The sequence below is a fragment of the Brassica oleracea genome, chromosome C8 (genome assembly GCF_000695525.1).
Source record: "Brassica oleracea var. oleracea cultivar TO1000 chromosome C8, BOL, whole genome shotgun sequence".
Classification (NCBI taxonomy): domain Eukaryota; kingdom Viridiplantae; phylum Streptophyta; class Magnoliopsida; order Brassicales; family Brassicaceae; genus Brassica; species Brassica oleracea.
The window spans coordinates 1566619-1590831 of NC_027755.1; the positions used below are offsets into that span (position 1 = coordinate 1566619).

The 24213-nt window shown below is 40.8% G+C and overlaps 6 protein-coding genes across 9 annotated transcripts; 4 read left to right on the plus strand and 2 right to left on the minus strand.

Moving 5' to 3' along the window:
• Positions 1–2245: 2245 nt before the first annotated feature.
• Positions 2246–4843, plus strand: LOC106308394. The gene is made up of 3 exons (XM_013745551.1): positions 2246–3628; positions 3730–4403; positions 4502–4843. Exons 1-3 carry the CDS (start codon positions 2284–2286, stop codon positions 4841–4843), a joined length of 2361 nt encoding a protein of 786 aa, XP_013601005.1. The 5' UTR covers positions 2246–2283.
• A 976-nt stretch (positions 4844–5819) lies between these two features.
• Positions 5820–8099, plus strand: LOC106310687 (sugar transport protein 2). The gene is made up of 4 exons (XM_013747915.1): positions 5820–5981; positions 6066–6385; positions 6908–7534; positions 7605–8099. Exons 1-4 carry the CDS (start codon positions 5852–5854, stop codon positions 8022–8024), a joined length of 1497 nt encoding a protein of 498 aa, XP_013603369.1. The 5' UTR covers positions 5820–5851; the 3' UTR covers positions 8025–8099.
• Positions 8100–8440: 341 nt separating this feature from the next.
• LOC106312555 (zinc finger CCCH domain-containing protein 4) lies at positions 8441–11219 on the minus strand. The gene is made up of 4 exons (XM_013750117.1): positions 11025–11219; positions 10164–10433; positions 9849–10072; positions 8441–9361 (listed from the first exon to the last, which is right to left on the minus strand). The coding sequence occupies exons 1-4, from the start codon at positions 11127–11129 to the stop codon at positions 8524–8526; spliced, it is 1437 nt and encodes a 478-aa protein (XP_013605571.1). The 5' UTR covers positions 11130–11219; the 3' UTR covers positions 8441–8523.
• Positions 11220–14623: 3404 nt separating this feature from the next.
• LOC106312673 (neutral ceramidase-like) lies at positions 14624–18334 on the minus strand. 3 transcript variants are annotated; one of them, XM_013750279.1, is made up of 11 exons: positions 18225–18334; positions 17671–18027; positions 17169–17377; positions 16774–17097; positions 16428–16692; positions 16087–16357; positions 15884–16009; positions 15747–15810; positions 15487–15659; positions 15126–15420; positions 14624–15035 (listed from the first exon to the last, which is right to left on the minus strand). In XM_013750279.1, exons 2-11 carry the CDS (start codon positions 17985–17987, stop codon positions 14776–14778), a joined length of 2304 nt encoding a protein of 767 aa, XP_013605733.1. In that variant the 5' UTR covers positions 17988–18027; positions 18225–18334; the 3' UTR covers positions 14624–14775. The 3 variants fall into 3 exon arrangements, with proteins under 3 accessions (XP_013605733.1, XP_013605732.1, XP_013605731.1); XM_013750278.1 differs by having other exon boundaries at positions 16428–17097; positions 17671–18022; XM_013750277.1 differs by having other exon boundaries at positions 16428–17097.
• Positions 18335–18815: 481 nt separating this feature from the next.
• On the plus strand, positions 18816–20781 carry LOC106307543 (ras-related protein RABA2b-like). The gene is made up of 2 exons (XM_013744529.1): positions 18816–19167; positions 20056–20781. The coding sequence occupies exons 1-2, from the start codon at positions 19000–19002 to the stop codon at positions 20539–20541; spliced, it is 654 nt and encodes a 217-aa protein (XP_013599983.1). The 5' UTR covers positions 18816–18999; the 3' UTR covers positions 20542–20781.
• A 408-nt stretch (positions 20782–21189) lies between these two features.
• Positions 21190–23762, plus strand: LOC106307917 (methylsterol monooxygenase 2-2-like). Of its 2 annotated transcripts, none has more exons than XM_013745009.1 (7): positions 21190–21398; positions 22036–22173; positions 22406–22551; positions 22724–22843; positions 22921–23133; positions 23225–23305; positions 23386–23762. In XM_013745009.1, the coding sequence occupies exons 1-7, from the start codon at positions 21369–21371 to the stop codon at positions 23456–23458; spliced, it is 801 nt and encodes a 266-aa protein (XP_013600463.1). In that variant the 5' UTR covers positions 21190–21368; the 3' UTR covers positions 23459–23762. The 2 variants fall into 2 exon arrangements, with proteins under 2 accessions (XP_013600463.1, XP_013600464.1); XM_013745010.1 differs by having other exon boundaries at positions 21240–21576.
• Positions 23763–24213: the final 451 nt, after the last annotated feature.

Consider the following 24213-nt stretch of genomic DNA (forward strand, 5'->3'; position numbering starts at 1 on the left):
AATGTTATCCAAGTCTTCCTCGAATAGTCATCAATCATGGACACAAAATACCTGTGACCCTTCAGCGACTCCAACTTGGAGGGACCCCCACAATCTGAATGGATGTAATCCAGTGTGCCTTTTGTTTTATGAACAACCTTAGGAAACTTCTTTCTGTGCAGCTTCCCAAACACACAGTGCTCACAGAACTCAAGGCTCTTGGTCTTATGACCACAAAGAAGATCCTGCTTCGACAGAATCTGCATCCCACGCTCGCCCATATGTCCAAGCCTCATATGCCATAACTTGTCCATATCTTCCTTGCGAACCTCTGAAGATGCAACATTTGCTGAACTTGAAACCGTAGAACCTTCCAGCAAATACAAAGTACCATGAATGAAACCTCTGAGAATCACATCTGAACCGCTGTAGACACTCAGAACTCCATCTCCACCTGAATACTTGAAACCTCTGCTATCCGAAACACTAACTGAGATCAAGTTCTTGGACATAGATGGAACATGTCTAACTCCAGTCAACGTGCAGACTCTATCATCATGTGTCCTGAGCTTAATAGAACCGATTCCTGCAATATCGCAAGCAAAGTCATTCGCCATCTTGATCTTGCCATCACTCACTGCCTCATACTCTGAGAACCATTCTCTCCTTGGACACATATGATAAGATGCGCCTGTGTCCAGGACCCACACATCTCTAGGATGTGTTTTTCCATGAGCAACCAGCGCAATATCTTCATCAGATTTAGCCTCATCTTCTTCTTAGGACAATCAGATTTCCAATGTCCTTTCTCTTTGCAGTAATTGCAAATATCAGTTGGTTTATGACCCTTTGAAAACGACCTTTTGTCTTTCGACTTCTTGCCTTTTCCAAAGTTCTTTCCACCACCTACAAACAACCCAGAAGCTTGGTCTTCTGTACCAGAACCAGATGCCTTGTGTCGCAACTCCCTGCTACGAAGTGCTGACCTGACTTCCTCCAAACTCACTGTATCCTTATTCCCTATGAATGACTGAACAAAGTTCTCATAGGAGTTTGGTAGTGATACCAACAAAATCAGTGCCGCATCCTCATCTTCCACCTTAACATCAATATTCCTCAGATCCAACAAGATGGAATTTAGACTGTCAAGATGATCTTGGAGTTGTGTACCTTCTTGCATCCTCAGAGCGAAAAGACGTTGTTTCAGAAGTAGCTTCTTAGTCAGAGACTTCTTCATGTATAGACTCTCTAACTTCGACCACAAATCAGCTGCAGCATCAACACCGGAAACTTCGATGATGATTTCATCTGCCAGACACAACAAAATTGTTGAATACACCTTCTCTTCAGTAACCTCCATCTCAGTAGTAACATGTTCAACCTTCTTCCCTAACAACGGTGCCCAAAGACCTTGTTGCTTCAGCAACGCCTTCATCTTGATTTGCCAGAGACTGAAAATGTTCCTTCCAGTAAACTTGTCGATCTTCATATTCATCCCAGACATCTTCTCACCAGATTCAACCCGAAGCTCTGATACCAGTTTGTTGTGACGGATGTGAGAAGATATAGATTAACAGATGGATAAACAATAAAGAAAGACACAGAGATTTAACGTGGTTCACCCCTAACGGCTACGTCCACGGGCAAAGAGAGATTTTATCGATAGAGGAATTACAGAGATCTGTCTACAAGAAGATCAGATCTAGTTTCTCTACGGCTGCTAACTAGGTTTAGAGGAGACATAAAATATATATAGTTGTGTCCCGGAAAACCCTAGCATTAGTGGGCCTCAAAAAACTAAAGTCCAACAGATTCAATGCATTATTCAATATCCATCAGACTGTTATTAGCTTAAACGCTGTCGTTTATTTGAAACAAGGAGATCACCGGAGATACTCCAGACATTTAGTTACTTCATTATGTACAGAAAGACTAAGAAATTAAAACTCACACACTGGTATATCACCCAATAGGGATTGGATCCACATCATACTTATGCATAACTCTTTTAAACAAGCTGCAAATATATTGTACCATACCTAATCTGAGCATTTTCAAACAGTAAATCAACAGAGAAGGGAGGTTTCTAAATATGGAGAAAACCTCTACGGCTCTTAGAAAAAATATAATTGTTTTTTTTTTCGAGTGGCTATTGTTTCAAAATGTAACTTGACCTCTCCTCTTCATCCATTTACGCTTCTTCCATTAATCTCTTGAATATTTTTTATTGACTAAACAGTTTACATTTTGAACCGCCATAGAATGCTTTAGATTTTTCTCAGTTTTGTCTGAGATTCATAAAACATGGGAATCGATGCCAAAGATATTGGAACTCTTGTCTGGAAAATTCTCAGAATCACCACGAACAATGTTTACACGTGCGTAAGAAGATACCCAGTTGTTTCTTTAGTTTCTGCGGCCACCTTCCTCCTATACACATTCCTTCCTCTGCTCTTCTACTTCATCATCTGCTCTTCTCCGTTCATCGCATGTTCTGTGTTTTATCTTCGAAACCATTTAAGATCCAAGCCTTCAAAGATCGAAACTATCAACACGGCTAATGCGTTACCACAGTTTTCGCCAGAGGGTTCTGAGAGAGGAACAAGGAGAGCTGACTTAAAGCACCAACGAAGCGTTAGACGAAACGCGAGAAGGAAAGTTGAGGAGGTTGGCAAAGACTGGGACTCTTCTCAGGCTAGCGAGGATGAGAGAGACCAAGTCATTTTAACAACTCTCTACGGTGAATTCCCCAACCCTCAAAAATTTAAGAAAGACAGAGCCTTCCTTACGTCGCAAGAATACTCCTTTGAGCCTAACCTAGACGAAGAAAAGAGAGACAAAGCCTTTCTTGCGTCGCAAGAATACTCCTCTGAGCCTAACCTAGACGAAGAAAAGAGAGACAAATCCTTTCTTGCGTCGCAAGAATACTGCTTTGAGCCTAACCTAGACCAAGAAAAGAAAAACATAGCCTTTCTTGCGTCGCAAGAATACTCCTCTGAGCCTAACCTAGACGAAGAAACTTCTTTTGCAACCACTGGAAATTTTTCTGTTCTACATCCATATGAGAGGCTTACGAGTGGAGGTGGTGAAACTGAAGTTGAGTGTTCATCATCATCATCATCATCAGAAGGAGAAGAAGAAGAACCTTTCCCTAAAGACACCAAGATCATAGCTTGGACCGACGATGATCAGAAGAATCTATTGGATCTTGGAAACTCTGAGATGGAACGTAACAAGAGACTAGAGCATTTGATTACTAGAAGAAGAACGAGGAGACAAGTCTTACTTGCAGCAGAGAGAAGCCTAATGGATATGGAGGTTCCTCCTGTTTGTGTTGGAAGAAACTACTTCGGTTTGGATCATGATGAAAACTATATGATTGATGGGCTTCAAATGCCTGAGTCTGCACCTTCTGTGTTGTTACCAACAAAGAACCCATTTGATCTTCCTTATGATCCACAAGAGGAGAAGCCTAACCTCTCAGGTGATAGTTTTCATCAAGAGTTTTCTTCAGCTAACCCTAACCCTAGTGAAAGCTTCTTCAGCCACCATGAGAGCTTCTGCCGCAGAAACTTTCCTCCATCAGAGGTTGACTCCAGATTGGAACAGTGGAAAAATTCAACTGATGGCTTGCTTAGACCACAACAAGGTACATTGCTTAGACCTGTTCTGTTTCTTGCTCAAATTGTTATTAAAGTCATATGCTTAGGAACGTGTAAGTGAAGCTTTGTGTCTATCTTGTTCATGTAGGTAGTGATTATGATGGTTTGGTTGAGAAGAAACAACCTCTAAAAATAGCAGAAACAAAAGATATGGAGACAGAACACATGGCAGAGACCGTTGTGAGTGATTTAGACACATTGCTTGCTCCTCAAGAAATGGCAATTACGGATACCAACGTCTTGGATCAAGTAGATTCTTCTGAAACTTCTGTAAAACCAAATGGTGATCAACCTGTTGGAAATGCTTTAAAGGGTGTGATTCGTAGAAACACTGTGACACGTTCGACTTCATTAGCACCAGAAAGGCAAATATACATGGAACATTTTGGTTACAGCACAGGGAAAGGACATAAGGTGACAAAATCTGGGGAATCTGATCTTCAAGTTGAGTTTTCTGAAGTGGGATCACCTCCCACTACAGTTGATTGGAATCATTCTTCTGATGATGATGAGAAGTCACTCTTTGTCAACGAGTCAGACACAGGTAAGGAGGAAACAGTGTTTAGTGGCGAGGTAAATGAGGCTAAAGAGAATAGTCTTGTGGATGGAGCTGCAGAATCTCAAATGTTACCAATGGAGAAACTTGATCAAGATTTCAATATGAGTTCTCAAGAAAGTGATGCAGCCAAACAATTTGAGGAACAGGAGAGATCAAAAGCCATAGAGGCCACAGTTCCTCACACCAATGAAGTTATACTAGAGGTTATATAGTTCTTGTTCTTATTAATTTCACTTGAATATAATTGTTTTTTATAACGTTGAATTTGAATGTATTCCTTGCAATGTTTTTACTTTGACAGGAACCACCTGAACATCTCACAAACTTGGTGGATGAGACGAAGATGAGTTATGAGTCTGATGAACCTGGACCCTCTGAGAGAAGAGCCAATCAAGAGATGCAAGAGATAGTGGAACTAGAAGCTTCAGTTGTGAATCATGTCACATCTGATGATTCTGATACTTCACCAACATCTGTGTTACCAGACATCTCGTCACCATTAGGCCAGACTTTGACTTTAACCTCTGAGAATTTGGAACTTGCATCAGGTAGTCAACCGGGAGCTGTGATTCCAGATCATGAACCATCTCAGAGTCAATTAGGTGATAGGAACAGTATATTAACAGAGGTGAGCCCTATGTAGTGGGCTGCCTGAAGCAAAATAAAAACTATCCTGCTACTTGAACATTTGTTATTACCAAAACTACAAATGATGATTTCTTGTAAATATTTTTGGCATTTAAAAATTGGTGTTTCATCAACTATAGTTCAGAATCAGAACACTAGAAGTCAGTTTCAAAGGCTTTCATGTGCACTTGAACTGAAACGTTTCTTAAAGAAGAATTTGAGTCAGGTGAGTAAACTGCGGAAGAAGATTATATACTTCACATGTCATTGTCCCTGTAATCCATCCTAAGAGTTTCTTAATCATATCTTATTTTATTTTATTTTCTTAAAAAAATATTAATATCGTTGGCTATAATTTTACAAGAAGGAACACAAAAAAAATGATCTTGGTTTGCTAGGATCAAATGGAAATGTCACTATTTATTTTTTGGTGGTTTAAACCCTAGACCTAGTTAGTTACTTCTCTCACGATTATGTAGGTGCCTTATCCATACTGATTTTTTTCTGGTCGACTTAAATACAATTTTTTTCTTTGTAACTCAACTTTATCTGCTTGTTTAAATTGTTGTCCATTCCTTATCAATATTCATTGATTTATTTTGTATTTAAACATGTGGATAATTGATGGTAAAAAACATGTGGATAAATGATGTAAACTGGACAAACTTTTATCCATGTTCAAAATTATTTTTATATAATATTATTTTGCAGTGAAACTCGGTTGTTAGATCCAATCATCATTGTTCTAAAATATTGTTATTGTAATTTCTTTGTAAAACGATATTATCTTGATATAAAAAAAACTCGCTAAGAAGAACTCTTAAACCCAAGAAGATGTATCCACCGTATTTATCTAAAGTAGTTTCAACTCAACCAAAAAAATCGGGTCTATAAGATATTTACGGGGAAAATCATAGTTTATCCAAAACGCTCCCAACTCAACTATAAAAGAAACACATATAACTAAACCTGTGGTAATACACATACTTAGAAACAAAGAGCTAGACAGAAAGAGATAAAAAAAATGGTTATGGGTGTGATGAATATTGAAGAAGGTGCTTCCTTACCTGCAAAGAATACTTTTCAAGTCTTCATGTGCAGTATCATTGCCGCTGTTGGTGGTCTCATGTTTGGTTATGACATAGGAATCTCAGGTTTGTTTGTTTGGTTAGGGTTTAACTAGTCTTGTCTCATTGTCTGATTGATGTTTTAGTAATGGGTGTGGTTAAAAAATGCAGGAGGTGTGACGAGTATGGACACTTTTTTGATAAAGTTTTTCCATCACGTGTACGAGAAGAAACACAGAGTACACGAAAACAACTACTGTAAATTCGATGACCAGCTTTTGCAGTTGTTCACTTCTTCTCTATACTTAGCTGGTATCTTCGCCAGTTTAGCCGCTTCATACTTATCCAGGAGGTTTGGAAGAAAACCTATAATCATGTCTGCTTCAGCCTTCTTCCTCTGCGGTGCTATCCTCAACTTCTTTGCCCAAGAACTCGGCATGTTGATCGGTGGTCGTATCCTCCTTGGCTGCGGCATCGGTTTTGGTAATCAGGTCATAATCCTCACAACTTTCTATCTACATTTCATCTAGGCCAGCAGGTCATGAGATTTTGAGAAATTTTTATGTATATTAATTTGAAAAAAATAGGATTTGGTCAATGCAGAATTAGTCTTTGAGATTTTAAGAGCTTAAACAATTTAGTAACTTTTCAATAATATCATATGCTAATATAGTTTTTATATATTAACTTAATTTTTAATATTTATATATGTTAATAGAAAATATTAGGATTTGGTCAATGCAAAACTAGTCTTGAGATTTTACGAGCTTAAACAATTTAGTAACTTTTCAATAATTTTTTCTCGTTGCAAATTTTAGAACCTTTTTCTATGTACATTATTTTAAAGTTTTAGATACCATATGCTAATATATTTTTTTGCTTATGTCTATAACACCCTCTCGGTTAATGTTTCACTTGGCTATTCTCAGGACCGTTCTATCTAGAGTTTTGTTTAGCCGTTAAGTTCATGGACTGATCTTGTTTCCAACATTTGTATGCCAATACATATGCAGACCGTTCCATTGTTCATCTCAGAGATCGCACCGGCTAGAATCAGAGGAGGACTAAACCTCATGTTCCAGTTTCTCATCACCATTGGAATCCTAGCAGCAAGCTATGTCAACTTCTTAACGTCTACGGTGAAAGACGGCTGGAGATACTCTCTTGGTGGTGCAGCTGTTCCAGCCTTGATCCTCTTGATAGGTTCCTTCTTCATCCACGAGACACCAGCTAGCCTCATCGAGCGAGGTAAAGACGAAGAAGGGAAGAGAGTTTTAAGGAAGATCAGAGGCCTTGAAGACATTGAACTCGAGTTCAACGAGATCAAACGCGCCACAGAGATTTCTAACAAAGTGAAAAGCCCTTTCAAAGAACTCTTCACCAAAAGCGAGAACAGACCGCCGCTGGTGTGCGGAACGCTGCTTCAGTTCTTCCAGCAGTTCACTGGAATCAATGTAGTTATGTTCTACGCTCCTGTCTTGTTCCAGACCATGGGGAGCGGTAACAACGCTTCTCTGATCTCTACCGTTGTCACAAACGGTGTGAACGCAGTCGCTACGATTATCGCCGTTGTCATGGTTGATAGGCTCGGTAGGAGGTTCTTTTTGGTCGAAGGAGCAACTCAAATGACCGCTACACAGGTAAAAAATAAAACATAGTTTTCACTTGCGTCACAAGTTTACTTGAGTAACAAGTTAACTCTGTTTTCAGATATCTATTGGAGCCTTGCTCTTAAAACACTTACACCTAATCGGACCCATTACAAGTCGCTCCGTGCCACTTATTGTACTGATTCTCATCTGCATCTACGTGTCTGGATTCGCGTGGTCGTGGGGACCATTGGGATGGCTTGTTCCGTCTGAGATCTACCCTCTTGAAGTGAGAAATGCAGGTTACTTCTGTGCAGTGGCTATGAACATGGTCTGCACATTCGTTATCGGACAGTTCTTCTTGTCGGCGCTATGCAGATTCCGATCGGGCTTGTTCTTCTTCTTCGCAGTCATGAATGTTATCATGGGACTGTTTGTCATCTTCTTTCTACCTGAGACCAAAGGTGTTCCTATTGAGGATATGGCTGAACAGCGTTGGAAGAAGCACTGGCATTGGAGGAAGTATTTTAAGCAGAACTAGATAGTTATTTCTACTTAGTATTTTGAGCATCTTCACAAACTTTCTTGCTACTTAGGTAGGGTTTCTTTATTTTGGAGTTCAGGTTGTTTGCATTTTGTTAATAATAAAATTTTATTAAAGAATGTGTATGTGAAATTGGCCATAAAGGTACATTGAGAACCAATCTGCCAGATAATCCAAAATTTCGATAGTTAGCTCTAAGTCTCCCCGTCGGAAAGCAACGTCGATGAATGGAAAAATATTAAAACAGAAAAAATGTTTGGAAGATGATTTTTTATGAGATAATAAAAAATTATTGGTGGTATCAAGAGTATATAAAAGAAAAGATATTTGGTCACCATTTTAATTTTAAAACTTGGATTTGATAACTTTCATTAAGAACCGACTTGGGAAATAATATTTTTCAAAGTTTAAACTAAAACAGCTGAAAATGATTCATTCAGAGTATAAAAAGCTTTTTAAACATAAAAGTTGCTGAACATTTTAAGCAAGGATTCTTCTACTGAGATGAATCAGTAGTAGTAGAAGCAGCAGGAGGTTGTTGATAGGATCCTGAAGGTGCTCCAGATCCAGCAGGTGCAGAGTCAGGTGGTGGAGCAGAGACTGCGCTTGGTGCAGGTCTTGATTCAGGACCAGGTTGCTGTGGGTACGATTGGTAAGCAGCTGGAGGTGGCGCATAGTGGTGGTGCATAGGACCAGGATACTGCTGCTGGTAAGGCGATGGCATATATCCATATGGTGCTGGCGGGTATAGCTGGTGCGTAGGCATCATGTAAGAAGAAGACGAACCTCCGTTGTTCTCAGTGGTGCTTGAACCACCAGCTTCTTGGGTTGAAATGACTGCACCCATTCTCTGTGGGTCCATAGACGGGTAATAAGGCTTGTCTTGGTTAGGTGGTGGTGGGTGCATGTAGTACTGTTGCATCGGTGGCGGTTGATTATGTTGCTGAGATATAACGGCTCGAGGTAGCAAACCACTATGAGCCACACCGCCCTGTTGGTTCGAACCATCTTGATCAGGTCTGGGAGCCTGAGGCCTTCCCCACATGAGTTTTAGCCTCTGACCATTGACGACTAGCCTGTTGGAGAGCTCTTGCGCAGCCTTCTCTGCTCCTTCACGGGCTGTGTATGTGACGAACGCGCATGCTTTGTCTGCCAAGATTCGGATGGACTCGATCTCTCCATAAGCGTAGAACTGATCTCGTAAGTCCTGCTCGAGAATTCTTGAATTAAGTCCACCGACATAAAGCGTTTTGATGCTTTGATCGTCTGGTGATTCTAAAGTGCCCATCTCACCAGCTTTTCCAAGTAACTTCATCGCAACCGGATCATTAACACTGCGAAAATGTAAAAGAAAATTAGAAATAGTTCAAACCGACTGTTTGACATGAATAAATGAGACTACATGAGAGCCGACGACATAGCATAGTTCATCGCAAGAATTGACTATCACAATTCATATATGTTAAGACTAATACATTAATAGCATCAACGTCAAAGACTTGAAGGTTTCATGAGAGAGACCCATTACGATACCCTCAATGTTGATGCTCTAAGAGAACAAAAAATTAGAAAAGGCTATAACAAGACTAAGTGAACATAGCTAAGTTCAGCTCAAGAATTGAACATCACGATTCATATATGTTAGTTGCTTCCAAAGAATGAATGTCTAAAACTGATCAAAGAGTAGTACCATAGCAGATACATGTAAAATTAAACAAACTTTATCAAGGGAGATCTTCATTAGGGGAGGTACTGAAACAAGCATTTGAGAAGGCAACTAAACATCAACAAAGTCAACGCATACAGAAGAAAATAGCTTACCCATAATAACGGTCTTTTATGTTCTGCTGAGAAAGCTCTCCTGTTTCAGGCATCTCATGCCGGTAAGGACATTCCTCACCTCTAGTACACTCACCTCTTATGAAGAAACTACAAACATGTGCTCGATTCCTCTTATAGTACGGTGTTGTTCTTTGAAGCTTTAAAATCGTATCATTAGGACGCATCTTCCCAAATGAAGATTCATAATCCAGTCCAGCTCTAGTCTACATAACAGAAAAAAAAAATCACTTGAATAAGACCCCCACCATGTGAAAAACTAAGTTACTCATTAATGTGAGAGTTGGTCATTCATACCTTCCTGTCATGCTCCTCAGCGAAGTACTCTCTGTTAACATCACTCTTTGGGATAGAGTCATGAGTACTAATGTTAAGCGCAGTGTCCCTAGCTTGAACAGGAAGACCATACTCAAGATCAAGAAGACAGACTTGACACACATTCTTCAGCTTGCAGCAAGTCTGACAAATCTCCGTCTTCTTGTATCTAGCATCACGCCCAGGTCTCCACCTAAACACCGTGAAAGGTCGTGTGCATATCTTGCACTCCTTATCATACTCCGCCTTGGTCTACACACCAACAAACAACACTTCAATCAGAAAGCAATAATCAAAATTCGAAATGTAATTAGACGAATCTGGATCTAAAAACCAAAGCTCCGACGATTTTTATAGCTTCTTAAACCCTAAATCTAACTTTTACTAGGTTTAAATACTCAAATCTCATCAACGAGCAAGAGAGGAATCAACATTCGCCTTATACTCCGATTTGGTCTACACACTAACAAATAACACTTCAATCAGAAAGCTATAATCAAAATTCGAGATGTTATTAGACGAATCTGGATCTCAAAACCAAAGCTCCGAGCGAATCTGATAACTAATTAAACACTAGGCCTAACTTTTACTAGGCTAAGTACTCAAATCTCATCAACGAGCAAGAGAGTGAAAGAGAGGAATCAACACTCGCCTTATACTCTCTGATTTGGTCTACACACTAACAAACAACACTTCAATCAGCAATAATCAAATTCGAAATGTAACTAGACGAATCTGGATCTGAAAACCAAAGGTCCGACGAGTTTGATAGCTTCTGAAATCCCAAACCTAACTTATACTAGGTTGAGTACTCAAATCTCATCTAGCGAGCAAGAGAATTACCATTCGCACGTAGGGATTATCACCGAGGCAAGACTCGCAGACGATTGGGAAATCGGAGCGCTCCCATCCATCGGCGTCATGATCTCTGAGAATCCTATGAGCCATCTCTCTTCCTTTCTCGCGATTCACTCGATTTCAATCTCGAGCACGACGAAGGTAACGGCAGACGACGGTGCTATCTATCCCTAATAATAGGTCAAAACCCGCGTGTGATTTATCTTTTACGTATTTACAAAATAAACCCGAAACTTTTACCAGTAATGCAAAATTAACTTTTATCTTTTTAAATTACAAATCAAACCTCGAATTAGCGGGTAGCAAATGTGTTAGAATTAAAATTCCCGCCGGAAAATAAGAAAAAAGCATATAAATTGGATTGTATCAGTAACTCTAAATCGTTAGACAAGCGATTATGCTGGTAGAGATGAACGAGCCAGTGTCACTCTCATTTGTCCTGAGCTATGTTTGAACGGGATTCAGTCGACTAGAGTGAAAGAAGTCAGAAATGGGATGACTAAAGACGTTTTATTAGATTCGAACTGAAGGGTTACAAGAGTGACAGGAAAGTGAGAGATCAACAAGATCAAAGAGATCGCTGAAACCCTAGATCTAGCCGCTTAGTGTGTAAAATCCCCAAAAGTCCTTTTTCTTGTTGCTTCCTCTCCCCCTTTTATAGGTCTTCTGTCCTTGGTATCCTAATTTCGTACCTCTTTGGGCCTTGATGCGAGAGACCTAGTATGCGGGCCTGGACAAAGTTCCCTCCAAGCCGGATACTTTCGGTCGGCTTACTCGACCGGCTAAAAGTACTCTAAGTTCGAACTGACGTGCTTAGCCGCCGAGCCTACCAAACTAATCCAACTTGCTGGATTAGGGCCTGTTATTCGATGGGCCTGTTATTCGATGGGATGTAATCCATCTCCTACAACAAGCGTTGCCTATCTCCGATCAACTTCGCCTTCCTGGGAGCAGACTTTATAGGTTGGAGGAGAAATGGAGTTAACTGATAGAGACGATCGTTGGAGTTTAACTGTGGCGACTAGGAGTTCTCTAGCGGCTTTTTGATCCCCTCGCAATGTTTTGATTTTTCCGTCTGTGCCGGGGAACTTGACACACTGGTGATAAGTAGATGGAATGGCCTGCATTGAGTGTATCCAGGGGGTTCCAAGTATAGCATGGTAAGGGGCCTTCGTGCTTACAACGGCAAACTTGACAGTTCGAGTGACTCCACATGCGCGTACCGGAAGGCAGATTGTTCCCAGTATTGTTTTGGAGGATCCGTTGAAGCCGGTTAATGTTCTGGAGGATAGTTTTATGTCGTCGAGATCGACTCCCATCTTCTGCAGAGTTCCTCGGAAGATGAGGTCGACGGAGCTTCATGTACCAACGAGGACCTTGGTGACGTCGTACTCCCCAATTCCAAGGACGACAAGAAGAGGGTCGTTGTGGGGTACGTGAATCCCCTCAGCGTCATCCGGCGAAAAAGTTATCGGAGGTTGTCTTGGCGGCCTAGTCAGCCACCTCTGCGAAGTCGCGACCTGTCGACAGTAATCCTCTCATGAAATCTGCGGTGATGGGTGGCGCGGCTTCGGGCGTAGGGGTTTGTTCTCCGCCCGGAGCGCCCAAGGTGGCGTCGTCATGAACCATGTAGATCTAGAACGTTACTTTAGTCAGTCCCCAACTGTCGTTTTTTTACGACGGAGTGTCGTTGCTTGATGTCTTAGTTTGCTCCAAACGCCTCAGGAGGTCAGTGGATTTCGAACGATTGAGACGGATGCGAAGATCGCATGCTCCTGCGTTAAGTTTATCTCGAAGGTCACCGTTTGAGCGCTCTTTGGGATCGGGGTCACCTGTTGAGATACGCCGGGACTTCCGTGCATCCAACGTTGTTCGGAGATCATTGTGTGTGGAGCTGTTGTTATCTTCGGATTCAAACTTTCGTTTCAGAACATCTCTCAAATCTTCGAGTACAGATGTGTCATTGTTCTCGTCGTCCGACGACAAGGTTTGCTGAGCGAGTATAACCTCAATGCGCCTGCGGTTAGCTGGTTGCTCTTCGTCGGCTGAGGAGTCTCCCTCGCCGTTACCCATTGGTGCATCCTCCTCGTCGTCTCAATGTTGAGTTTCGCTATGTCGACCTTTGCCTGTAGCTTTGCGCTGGGCTCTCCTTTCTTTATTGTTGCTCCAGCTCTTGCCGTTCTTCGGCTTAGCCTTTAGGGGTCCGAACTTGAAGTCGCCACTTGCTAGGGATGAGAGGTAGTGCGCATAGAGTGACTTGTACTCTGTCGTATCGTGCCCTTTGACGTCGTGATATTTGCAGTGTTTGGTGAGATCGACGGTTCTGGAAGGTTCTGCCGCTGAACCTGCTGCTGTTGTGGCCTGGGTCGAGCAAACGACGTTGGTCGCCTCCGGTCGCCGTTGGGTTGGTGTTAAAGAGGCGACGACGTATCTGCTGGGGACGGCTCGTTTGGCCATCGGGAGCTGTGAGTGCCGCGACCAAAGCAGCTAATTGGTCGTTGGTCGTCTTTTGGACTTCGTCTTGATGAGCGAGTCGAGCCATGATAGAGCTCATGAAATCTGCGGTGATGGGTGGCGCGGCTTCGGGCGTAGGGGTTTGTTCTCCGCCCGGAGCGCCCAAGGTGGCGTCGTCATGAACCATGTAGATCTAGAACGTTACTTTAGTCAGTCCCCAATGGGCGCCAATTGTTTGAACGGGATTCAGTCGACTAGAGTGAAAGAAGTCAGAAATGGGATGACTAAAGACGTTTTATTAGATTCGAACTAAAGGGTTACAAGAGTGACATGAGAGTGAGAGAGCAACAAGATCAAAGAGATCGCTAAAACCCTAGATCTAGCCGCTTAGTGTGTAAAATCCCCAAAAGTCCCAGTGCATCCAACGTTGTTCGGAGATCATTGTGTGTGGAGCTGTTGTTATCTTCGGATTCAAACTTTCGTTTCAGAACATCTCTCAAATCTTCGAGTACAGATGTGTCATTGTTCTCGTCGTCCGACGACAAGGTTTGCTGAGCCTTGATGCCCTAATTTCGTACCTCTTTGGGCCTTGATGCGAGAGACCGAGTATGCGGGCCTGGACAAAGTTCCCTCCAAGCCGGGTACTTTCGGTCGGCTTACTCGACCGGCTAAAAGTACTCTAAGGTCGAACTGACGTGTTTAGCCACCGAGCCGTCCAAACTAATCCAACTTGCTAGATTAGGACCTGTTATTCGATGGGCCTTGTGGAGGGATGTAATCCATCTCTTACAAGGTACATGAATTCCTTCACTAAGGCAACTCCATTGTCCGACAGAGTTACTATCAGCTTATCGTCGGAACTACCAGTAGTGGTGGAGTATAAGGTAGCTGAGATGGGTTACATTCGTTACTATCTGGCGCCTAAGATAGAAGAAGATGAAGAAGACACTAAGGCCCAAGACCCCTTTGTTTCCTTGTTGATATTATTGTGTGGTAGTGGAGTGTAAGTTTCCTTGATAATGTTATTGTGTAATTCCATTGTATGCCCCCTCTAGAATCAGTTGTTATATGCTTTATGATAACAAAGTTTGGTAAGATACTAACTCCAATTCACTAGAGCAACAACATACTTTGTATGAGAATAGTTACAAGAAAAACTGTATTGAATTCCATTTGACATCTCAACATCAGTGCATAACATCATACAGATACGTGCACCAGACAGGCATTCATGTAGGCTTATTTTATAAACAACTATACTTCTACTTTAGTTTCTACTTGTTTATGTTACGACAAAGGCACTAGACGAGCCTGTGAAATGCTGGACTGAACCAAAGAGCCTCTTTGCAGCACCAAAGTGGGTGATCCTGTAAACACCTGGTGATGCAGACTCAGGAATTCTCCATTCTATCGTGGCTTGACTCCGGGAGCTAAACCTCTTAGGCCTCGACCACTTGAACCTCAGACATAGGTCATCGTCGTCATAAACTGGGGTCCAACTCTTGTCCTCCCTCTCAAGTCTCTCCACCAGAGCAAACGTACCTGCCATGAACAAAGTATATCTCAAACAATGACCAAGCCACTCATTTTGAAACTATCTATGACTTAGAAGCAGACGTAAGGATAAAGCACCTTCTGTCAATAGATCGTTTCTAGGACAAGCTGACTGGAATACAACAGCCACCAGGTCACTTCCCCTCTTCACGGACAAGTTTTTTGGAACGTCCGAGATTACATCGCCAAAACTGTCTCCGCCAGGAGTTGAGTCCATCACGACTGGCGTGAGGAAGCTCACTTGCTTGTCTAGGAGATTAGGTGGCTGAGGCCCTGGCTGAACAGTCCTACCAAGGACGAGAGATTTGGAGAGCTTCTTGAACTCTTGAATGTAGCCAGTGAGGGTATGTGGGCCAAATAACGTAGACGCGCCCTGACAAATGCAACAGATACATATTAAGTGGAACAAGAAGGAGCCAGTGTGAAAAGAAGCTTTTACCTCATATCTTTGCACTTGGTACTCCTCAAAGGTAGTCACATACTGTGAGTAGCCATTCGCCAACCCAGCTATCACCACGTGAATCTCACCACCGCTCAGTTCTTTATCACCGCTGCTTTTAAGCTGTGTCTTGACAGCATCACGGAGACGCCTTCCAGCCATAGTTGTGAACTCTGACAAGCAAGACAGTCAGGAACATTAAACATCACATTAATACTCATTATCATGAAGTGTGACAAAACCGCAGATTCCTCCACTACCTCCAGGAACGCTGAGAATGAAGAGTTTTCCAATACGTAGAATTTGCAATGAAAGAATTGACGGCTGGAGAGCAATGAGACAAAGTTAGAACCGTAAACAATACTCAAAAGGAGTTTCACAACTGTAAACTACTTACAGCCCAGGCATAAGGCTTTGTCATTTCTCCAGTGTCAAGCAAGATGGGTTTTGGGTAGTGACAATCCATTTGTTTCTTGTGAGGTGTCTTAAGAGCGTTTCTCACCATCCTCCAGAAAGGGTTCCCCTGATTTATACAAAAGCAAGACTTGAGAAAGAGAAAGCATGGAGCCAATATTAACTTATTGGCACTTTGACTAATACCTTATCATCTCCCTGTGTAAAATCAAATGCTCCTGGTCCATCTGTGGTTCCAGCAGCAAAAGCAAAACCCATTGCTGCAGGACATGTTCTTACAACCTCTGAACTTCCATCTTTTTTGGTTAGTGTCACATTAAGCTGTGAGAAGTCAACGTAAACTTGGCGGTAATCAACCTTCCCTTGTAGCTCTTCAGACGCTTTATTAAAAAGATCCAAAGCCTTTTTGAATTGTCTCTCACCAATTACACGTGTACTCTCAAATTCATCAGGATACCTGCAAATAATAAAATCATGAGAATTTAATCTTCAATAAAATTTTGAGCTTATCTAAAATTTTGTAATACCCTGGTCCACGCCCATAGCACAGCTCATTTCTCCCACCGCATGTACTGTGATTAAAGTCACAAGGAAGACCAGTGTCTAGGCAAAACGCTCCAAGCACATTTGGGCTAACGTCACCACAGTTTGTCTGACAGAAAGCAGAAACAAAGCCAGGCTTGTCCGCCTTCCTCAGGGGACTCCGCACACGCCTCGCCGAACTCGATACTCTAGTTGCAGCCCTACCAGGTTGTGACTCAAAGTAAGATGCAAGCTCCAGCAACTCCTCATCTGCGTCAGATACAAACAAACTCAACTTTTTCTCTTGTTTCATCATTAAACACACAATGTGCAGTTGTGATAAAGTCTTACGGCTGTCCTGATGATTTCTGATTATGCTTGAAACTCTTCTAGGTATCTCATCTGAAATAAGCTCTTCCCTCTGTTCAAACCAATCCTCCATTAATCTTGCTGCAGCGCCCTTGTTGTCCCCACTGATCAAAGAGTTTGTACGACTCATGGAAGTTCCATGAGTAGCAAACCAGTTGAAACTACCTACTGGACCCCACTGATCATCCACAAACTTCAAGAGAGTCATTTCTTTATCGGTATCATACTTGTATTCACTCCTTTCCTCTGAAGGATTGTTAAGATATGCACTTGGACTCCGGTTAACGCCAGCATCCAAGAGCTCACCTACAAGGTAAGTTTAATTTAGCCAAACGAGCCATAGCCAATAGAGAAGAGTAACATCTTCAATCATTTACCGTTACTGATAAAAATTGATCCAGGACGGAGGTTCTCGTGAGCTTGGATGATACTATTCTCAATTCCATCCACAAGCGCATCAAATGACTGACGAACAAAGCCAAGTGATGTTACAATGTACACAACGTACTGAAGATAGCCTCCTGGACCAGCATGAGTGTGAATGCCACTGATGCCAACATTCTTTTCTGTATACAGGTCCCCATATCTACAAAAGAAAGTTTAATTACAATTTTTTTTAGTTAATTTAAATTAAATTTAATTAGTTCATAGTACAGACTAAGTAGAATACTTAACCACAGTGTCCCGTGACCGACCAACTAATCTGTGGACCCCAATGCCCGACATTTATAAATCCCATGGTGGCCAAGGGGAAACAAACTGTGGGTTCACGGTACTCGGTTGGTTACTTAACACTATTTCACCTAATATTATCTATCTAAATCCACTCTTAAGCGATTACTATTCAACCTAGGAAACGATTAGGACGCATGCGTATACCTTGCCTTGAGCCTCTCGATCACTTTTAGTGTAACAATTTGTGAAGCCATGCAAGCGTCGATGTTAACAAACACAACAGGCTTCCCTTGTGGCTCAGAGACAATGAACGTCCGAGCGCGGAGCCTGAAGTGGATACCAGACGCGACTTGCGCCATGTCAGCGTAGCCCATCATGTTGACATCGGCGGCAGGGCCGGTGATGTCGTAGCTTCCAAGTCCAATTAGATACTCAGAGTGAGAGTGAACTTGCATCCAAAACAGTGTGGATATGTATAAGAAACTGCTCCATAATCTGATTAGAGATTGTCGCTCCATCATTGTGATCAAGTTCCTCAACCACTTCGCCTTACCTTCTTTACTAATCATAAATAACAGATTGTATTGTTATGCAATCAGATAACCATAGCTTTGAAAAAAAAAAACAGTTCCAAGAACATTCGATTGAAATCTCAAAATCTGGTTCGGTTTAATACATGTGATTCTAAATTGGTTGACCGAAAAATAACCATGGAGAATCAGCAAGATACACATGCAGAAGAGAAACTAATATCTAACCTGATCTCGGGAGGGGATTGTTCTAAAAGCAACCGGAGAGATGAAGAAAAGTATTTGGTGCAGAAAGAGAAAGAGAAAGAGAAGAGTCTGACAGTCCAAAGGAAAGCAAATGAAATTGGTGGGAGAGATTATTTTCTTTCTATTATTTTATTTCTTGTCAAGGATGACGGGGCTCAATTGACTTCTTTATAAAGTTTTGGGCCAAAATCTGTAATTTAAATCAGGATTATGGGCTCAAATCTAAAGAAATTAAAAATAAAATGCGCACTACTGTTGAGCCCATATCCTATTAGTCCATAAACATAATACATACAACTATTTGTGCCCAAATCTTGAGTTGAATCAAACTTTCGGCTCAAATCTTACATGAATTTTATTTAAAAAAAGTGTCACCCCATATATCTCATTAGTCCATAAACCTTTAATACATTAAGAATTAATAAATTTTCAACTTTTAAAAATTAAAACTAAGCTTTGAAAATCTTAAACGCTACATCATAAACGTTAACCGTAACATTCAACCCCTAATAATGATACAAAATCCAAATTATTGAGATTATTTATATTTTTTACTGGTTAAACTGACATAATAATTCTAAAATTTAAAAGAAGCTTAAAACTATAAAATGGGTGTTTCAGTTTTCACCTCGTCAGCACAAAACTCGCAACGTATAGAGAAGAGAGACGAAAGAAAAAAAAAACAGAAGGAAAAAAAAAAGTTTCCACTCTCGATCCATCCTGATCAAACGCTAGGATCTGAGAGAGAGAGAGACAAATGGCGAATCATCGTTTAGATAATGAGTACGATTACTTGTTCAAGATCGTCCTCATCGGCGACTCCGGCGTCGGCAAATCCAACATCCTCTCCAGATTCACCAGAAACGAGTTCTGCCTCGAATCCAAATCCACCATCGGCGTCGAATTCGCCACACGCACTCTACAGGTGATGATCCATCCATCTTCTCTCGCATTTTGAATAATCTGCATCGTTTAGATCTGAACACAACTCCTCGAGATCCGCCACGTTCTATTGAAAACAACAACGAAAAACAAGAATCGATTGGAAACGAGTTTGAATCGCCAGAACAAACAACGAGGTTGAGGAAGGTAGAGATCAATCGGTACTCAGAGAAGCTCGAAGACTCACGAATGTTGAAGACCAAGAAGCCATGGATGGCTCTGATTGCCTAAGTCTGATGCCATATTGAATGTTTCCAATTAAAGCTAGCTAGAGTTTGTTATAGTGCCGGGCATTCGTTTTTTCGGGTCGGTCGGTTTATTCGGTGTTCTGCTTATTTAGGTTAGAGTGTTTTGAAACCGTTTAGGAACCAGACATTTTTCGGATCGGTTCGTTCGGGTAATGTTGGGTCTGGGTCGGGTTTCTATTTTTTTTATAAAACTCGAAATTAAACCGGAATATAAATAATTCGAGTTTTGTTTGTGTTTAAAGCCAAAAAAATTGAAAGAAATCCCCAAAACCCGAGTTAAACCCGAAAAAATATTCGGGTAGTTCGGGTTTTTCTGCATATTTTTAAGTTATAAATTATATTTATATATACTAAAATTAAAAATAATTAATTTTTTAATATATTCAAAATATTCGGGTACCTATTTGGTTCCCAATTCGGTTTCGGTTTTTCGGATTTGGAAATATAGGAACCGTTCGGGTTTTAAAATTTTCGGTCCGGTCTCTGTTTCGGTCGGTTCTGGTTCGGTTTTCGGGTTTTGGATAATGTGCCCAAAACTAGTTTGTTACATGGTTTCGTTTATATATTACATCGGTTTAGTAAAAGGAAGTTAAAGCAATTGGTATAACATTTAACCAAGATAGGTAGAAGGCAAAACAGTGAAGGCTCAGATTTGGGATACAGCAGGACAAGAGCGTTACCGAGCCATCACAAGCGCTTACTACAGAGGAGCCGTTGGGGCTCTCCTCGTCTACGACATCACCAAGAGACAGACCTTCGAAAATTCTCTGAGGTGGTTGCGCGAGCTTAGGGACCATGCTGATTCCAACATTGTGATCATGATGGCTGGAAACAAATCTGATCTAAACCACCTGAGATCCGTTGCTGATGAGGATGGTAGGTCTCTGGCTGAGAAGGAAGGCTTGTCGTTTCTGGAGACGTCTGCTTTGGAAGCGAGTAATATCGAGAAAGCGTTTCAGACGATCTTGTCTGAGATTTATCATATTATAAGCAAGAAAGCGTTGGCGGCGCAGGAAGCTGCAGGTGGGCTTCCTGTTCCGGGGCAAGGTACTGCTATTAACATATCGGATTCATCTGCAGCTAACAGGAAAGGTTGCTGTTCTACCTAGTTACCTCCTCCCCAGCTATATGGCAATGACTAATCAATTTCAGGACTTATCTCTTTTGATCTCTTACCTTCTTGGCTTAACTTCAGCAAAAGTATAGCATACCTTTTTTTTCTTTCCAGCTCTTTGTTTCTTTTTTTTTGGTAATTGGATTTATGTTACAACAGTATGTTTAGCTGTATTGAAACTGTGATCATTCACACCATTCCACAAAAAGGAAAGATTTTTTTGTTTGTTTGTTTCTTTATTGTTATAACTAAACATCTTTATGCATCCCCAGATGAAGCCCTTTGCTACAGTGTTACATGGTGTGATTAAGGATCTCCTCATTATGATTAGCACTCGAGTCTTGTCTTGGACAGTGTATATCAGTGGAATAGTAGCAGCCAATGGTGCTCTGATAAAATCAGTCTAATTATATTTTGTGAATATTATGATTGAATATATGACACCGAGAGACATGATCATAAGTTGATAATAGTGCTCAAAGTTGCAATCGAATCCTCAAAATTCATTGGGAAAAAAATAAACTACAAAAATCTGAAAATGTGGGAACAAAAAGAGGAATAAAATAAAGATGTGGAGACCATTAAATCTTAGAAAGAAATGGAGGTGGAGGGTGATGCGCACGAGGGGTGCCCGTGTAAAGCATTTACTGCACTGAGAAAAAGTCCGCCTCATGCTCAGATAGAGAGAGAGACGGTCAAAAAAGTTAGTTGGTGAAAAAAAAAACGAAGATATTTTCGCTCGGTGACAGTCTGTTTGTTCTCTTCACTCGTTGCCTCTCCTATCTCTCACACCTCTCTCTCTCTCTGCGAATAGATCCAGCAATGGGTTCCTTCGTCGAATCCGGTTGGCAGGTACCTCATATCTCCATTCTCCTCCCTGTTTCCGATTCCCTAGTGTTCATCGATTAATTACATGTTGTCTCCGTCTCTTCGCTTACTTTCACTTCGCCACATTGTGATTACATGCGCGATTTATTTCACTTGTGATCCGCTGCGGCTCTTGGATTGATTCGATCCATCGGATTAAAATGTGAGCTCGTATTCGATTACAGTAATGCGTTAGATCTGGATTTGACTATGCTAGAGAGCGTTTGGAGCTCAAACAGCTGTTTAGTGAATTGAATCTGGGCGTAGAGAGTCTCTATCTGCTCAAAACGTGAAAGCTCCCTTCAGATGAATCACCGTTTTGGATTTTGCACATATTTTTTTTTTGTCAAGGAGATTATTTTCATTTGATCCGTTCTAGTAAAAGAGTTCAACCTTCAGTGAAATACGTGATAGTTACAAGCAATACTGTTTCCTGGTTACTTTTACCACTTATTGATGTAGAAAGAAAGATAGACTCAATTGATGATGATGATGATGATGATGATACTACCTTCAGTTAAATGTTTTTCTTTTACCATAGTTTCTTTTGGCTATCTTGGCTTTTTATCGCAGCACTGAAATGTAATTGCTGATCCTTTTGTTTTTCTATGGCTGATGGCAGTACCTTGTGACGCATTTTAGCGACTTTCAACTGGCCTGCATCGGGAGTTTCCTCCTCCATGAAAGCGTCTTCTTCTTATCTGGTCTCCCTTTTATTTACCTCGAAAGACATGGCTTTCTCACCAAGTACAAAATTCAGGTATGTATGAATTTGATATTGATATTGATACTTTTTCGTGATTCGTTTCAATAGGATCTCTTATTAGGTTGATCACCAAGGAATCAGTCACTTGTGTAATTGTTTCTTCCAGTTCATGACTGATTTTAAAAATAAAAATTGTTGTTTCACTGATTAAACTAATTTATTGTCCTTTCTCTCAGCTTCTCTTTGTTTTATGATCAACAAATACTGTTGTTTTGGTCACATGCAGGCAAAAAACAACACACCTGCTGCTCAAGGAAAATGTATCACTCGCCTGTTGCTTTATCATTTCTGCGTGAATTTGCCCCTCATGATGGCTTCCTATCCTGTCTTCAAAGCCATGGGAATGCGAAGCAGTTTTCCTCTACCCTCCTGGTATTATCAGGTTCCTTTAGTGCTTGAAGCTTTTTTTTCCTTTGGGTTCTGATGTTAAACTCTTTCAATTGGCAATTCAAAAAAAAGAGTGTCAGTGTCTAGCATCATGAAAGAACCTGAGCTTATGTTTGATCAGGTCATATAAGACCCTCTTTTGGTGATGCTCCTGCAGGAAAGAAGTGTCTGCCCAGATATTGTTCTACTTCATCATTGAGGATTTTGTTTTCTATTGGGGACATCGGATCTTGCACTCAAAATGGCTTTACAAGAACGTCCACAGTGTGCATCATGAGTAAGTTTCAGTTCATATTTTACTCTTTTTAAGTTTGGATAAGTTTTGAGAGAGCAGCCATTTTATAATTATCCCAGATATGCCACACCGTTCGGTTTGACATCAGAATATGCTCACCCCGCAGAGATTCTATTCCTGGGATTTGCTACCATAGTTGGTCCAGCTCTCACAGGCCCCCACCTGATTACGCTCTGGTTATGGATGGTTCTGAGAGTGCTTGAGACAGTGGAAGCACATTGTGGCTATCATTTCCCATGGAGTCTCTCAAATTTCCTTCCTCTGTATGGAGGGTAAGATCACATTACCTAGCCAGCTCTCTTGAAAACTTAAAAGCTTTAACAGATTGCTAATAATTGAAAATTTTCACTAATATGGTTACAGTGCTGACTTCCATGACTACCATCACCGCCTCCTCTACACAAAGTCTGGAAACTACTCTTCAACTTTTGTGTATATGGACTGGTAAACATCTGATCTGAGCTATTATTATCTCTTTGCATTTGTAATAGGTACCTCAACAATTTCATCTTGGTGTTCTTCAGGATCTTTGGTACCGATAAGGGCTACAGAAGACTCAAGTCTCTTAAAGAAAATAGCAACTTGAAACAAACGTGAAACTACCTGTTTGAATTGCAGTGAAAAAATTTTAGCTGGAAATGCATATTTGCTGAGTGTCCGTTTTGCATCTCTGTGGAGGTCTTTCATTCTGCAACCTCGTCTTCTCGTCCATGTTGATGCAGCTGTTCTGTGACTTAGTTCATTATGTGTGTCTAGAATTGCTCCTAATGTGCCCTCCTTGAAAAACATTTGGTACTTCTAGCTGAATAGCCTGTGTTGTGTTGGATTTGGCAATTGAATCATTTGGTATGAGTCAGCTATTTGATTTGTTGCTTAATATCACACACGTCTTTCTTTTTTCCTAGGCGGAGTGGTTTTATCAATGCTTCTAAAACCCGATCCGAACTGAACCAGACTACTTTCTGGATCACTGGGTTAATCTTGGTTAAACCGCGAGTTAACATATTAATAAATTGTAATATATAGTTTAAATTTTGAGAAAAATTCAAAAAATATAATAATATTGTTTTAATGCATAGTTGCCTCATATACTAATATATGGTGATAGTCAAAGAGATTTGCAATCTTTGTTGTCTCCATTTCTCTAGAGAATATCGATTTTATAATTGTTAAGTCCACTAATTTAAAGAGTATATGAAGTTTTACTAAATTAATTTATAAAAAAAAAGTTGAACGATGCTCATGTACCATGAAAGATGGTTTAACATACATTAATACAAATGTAGAATGTGGTTAGAAATTTTAAAACAACACTAAAGATTATAGGCTTTATATAAAGCATTTACCAAAAT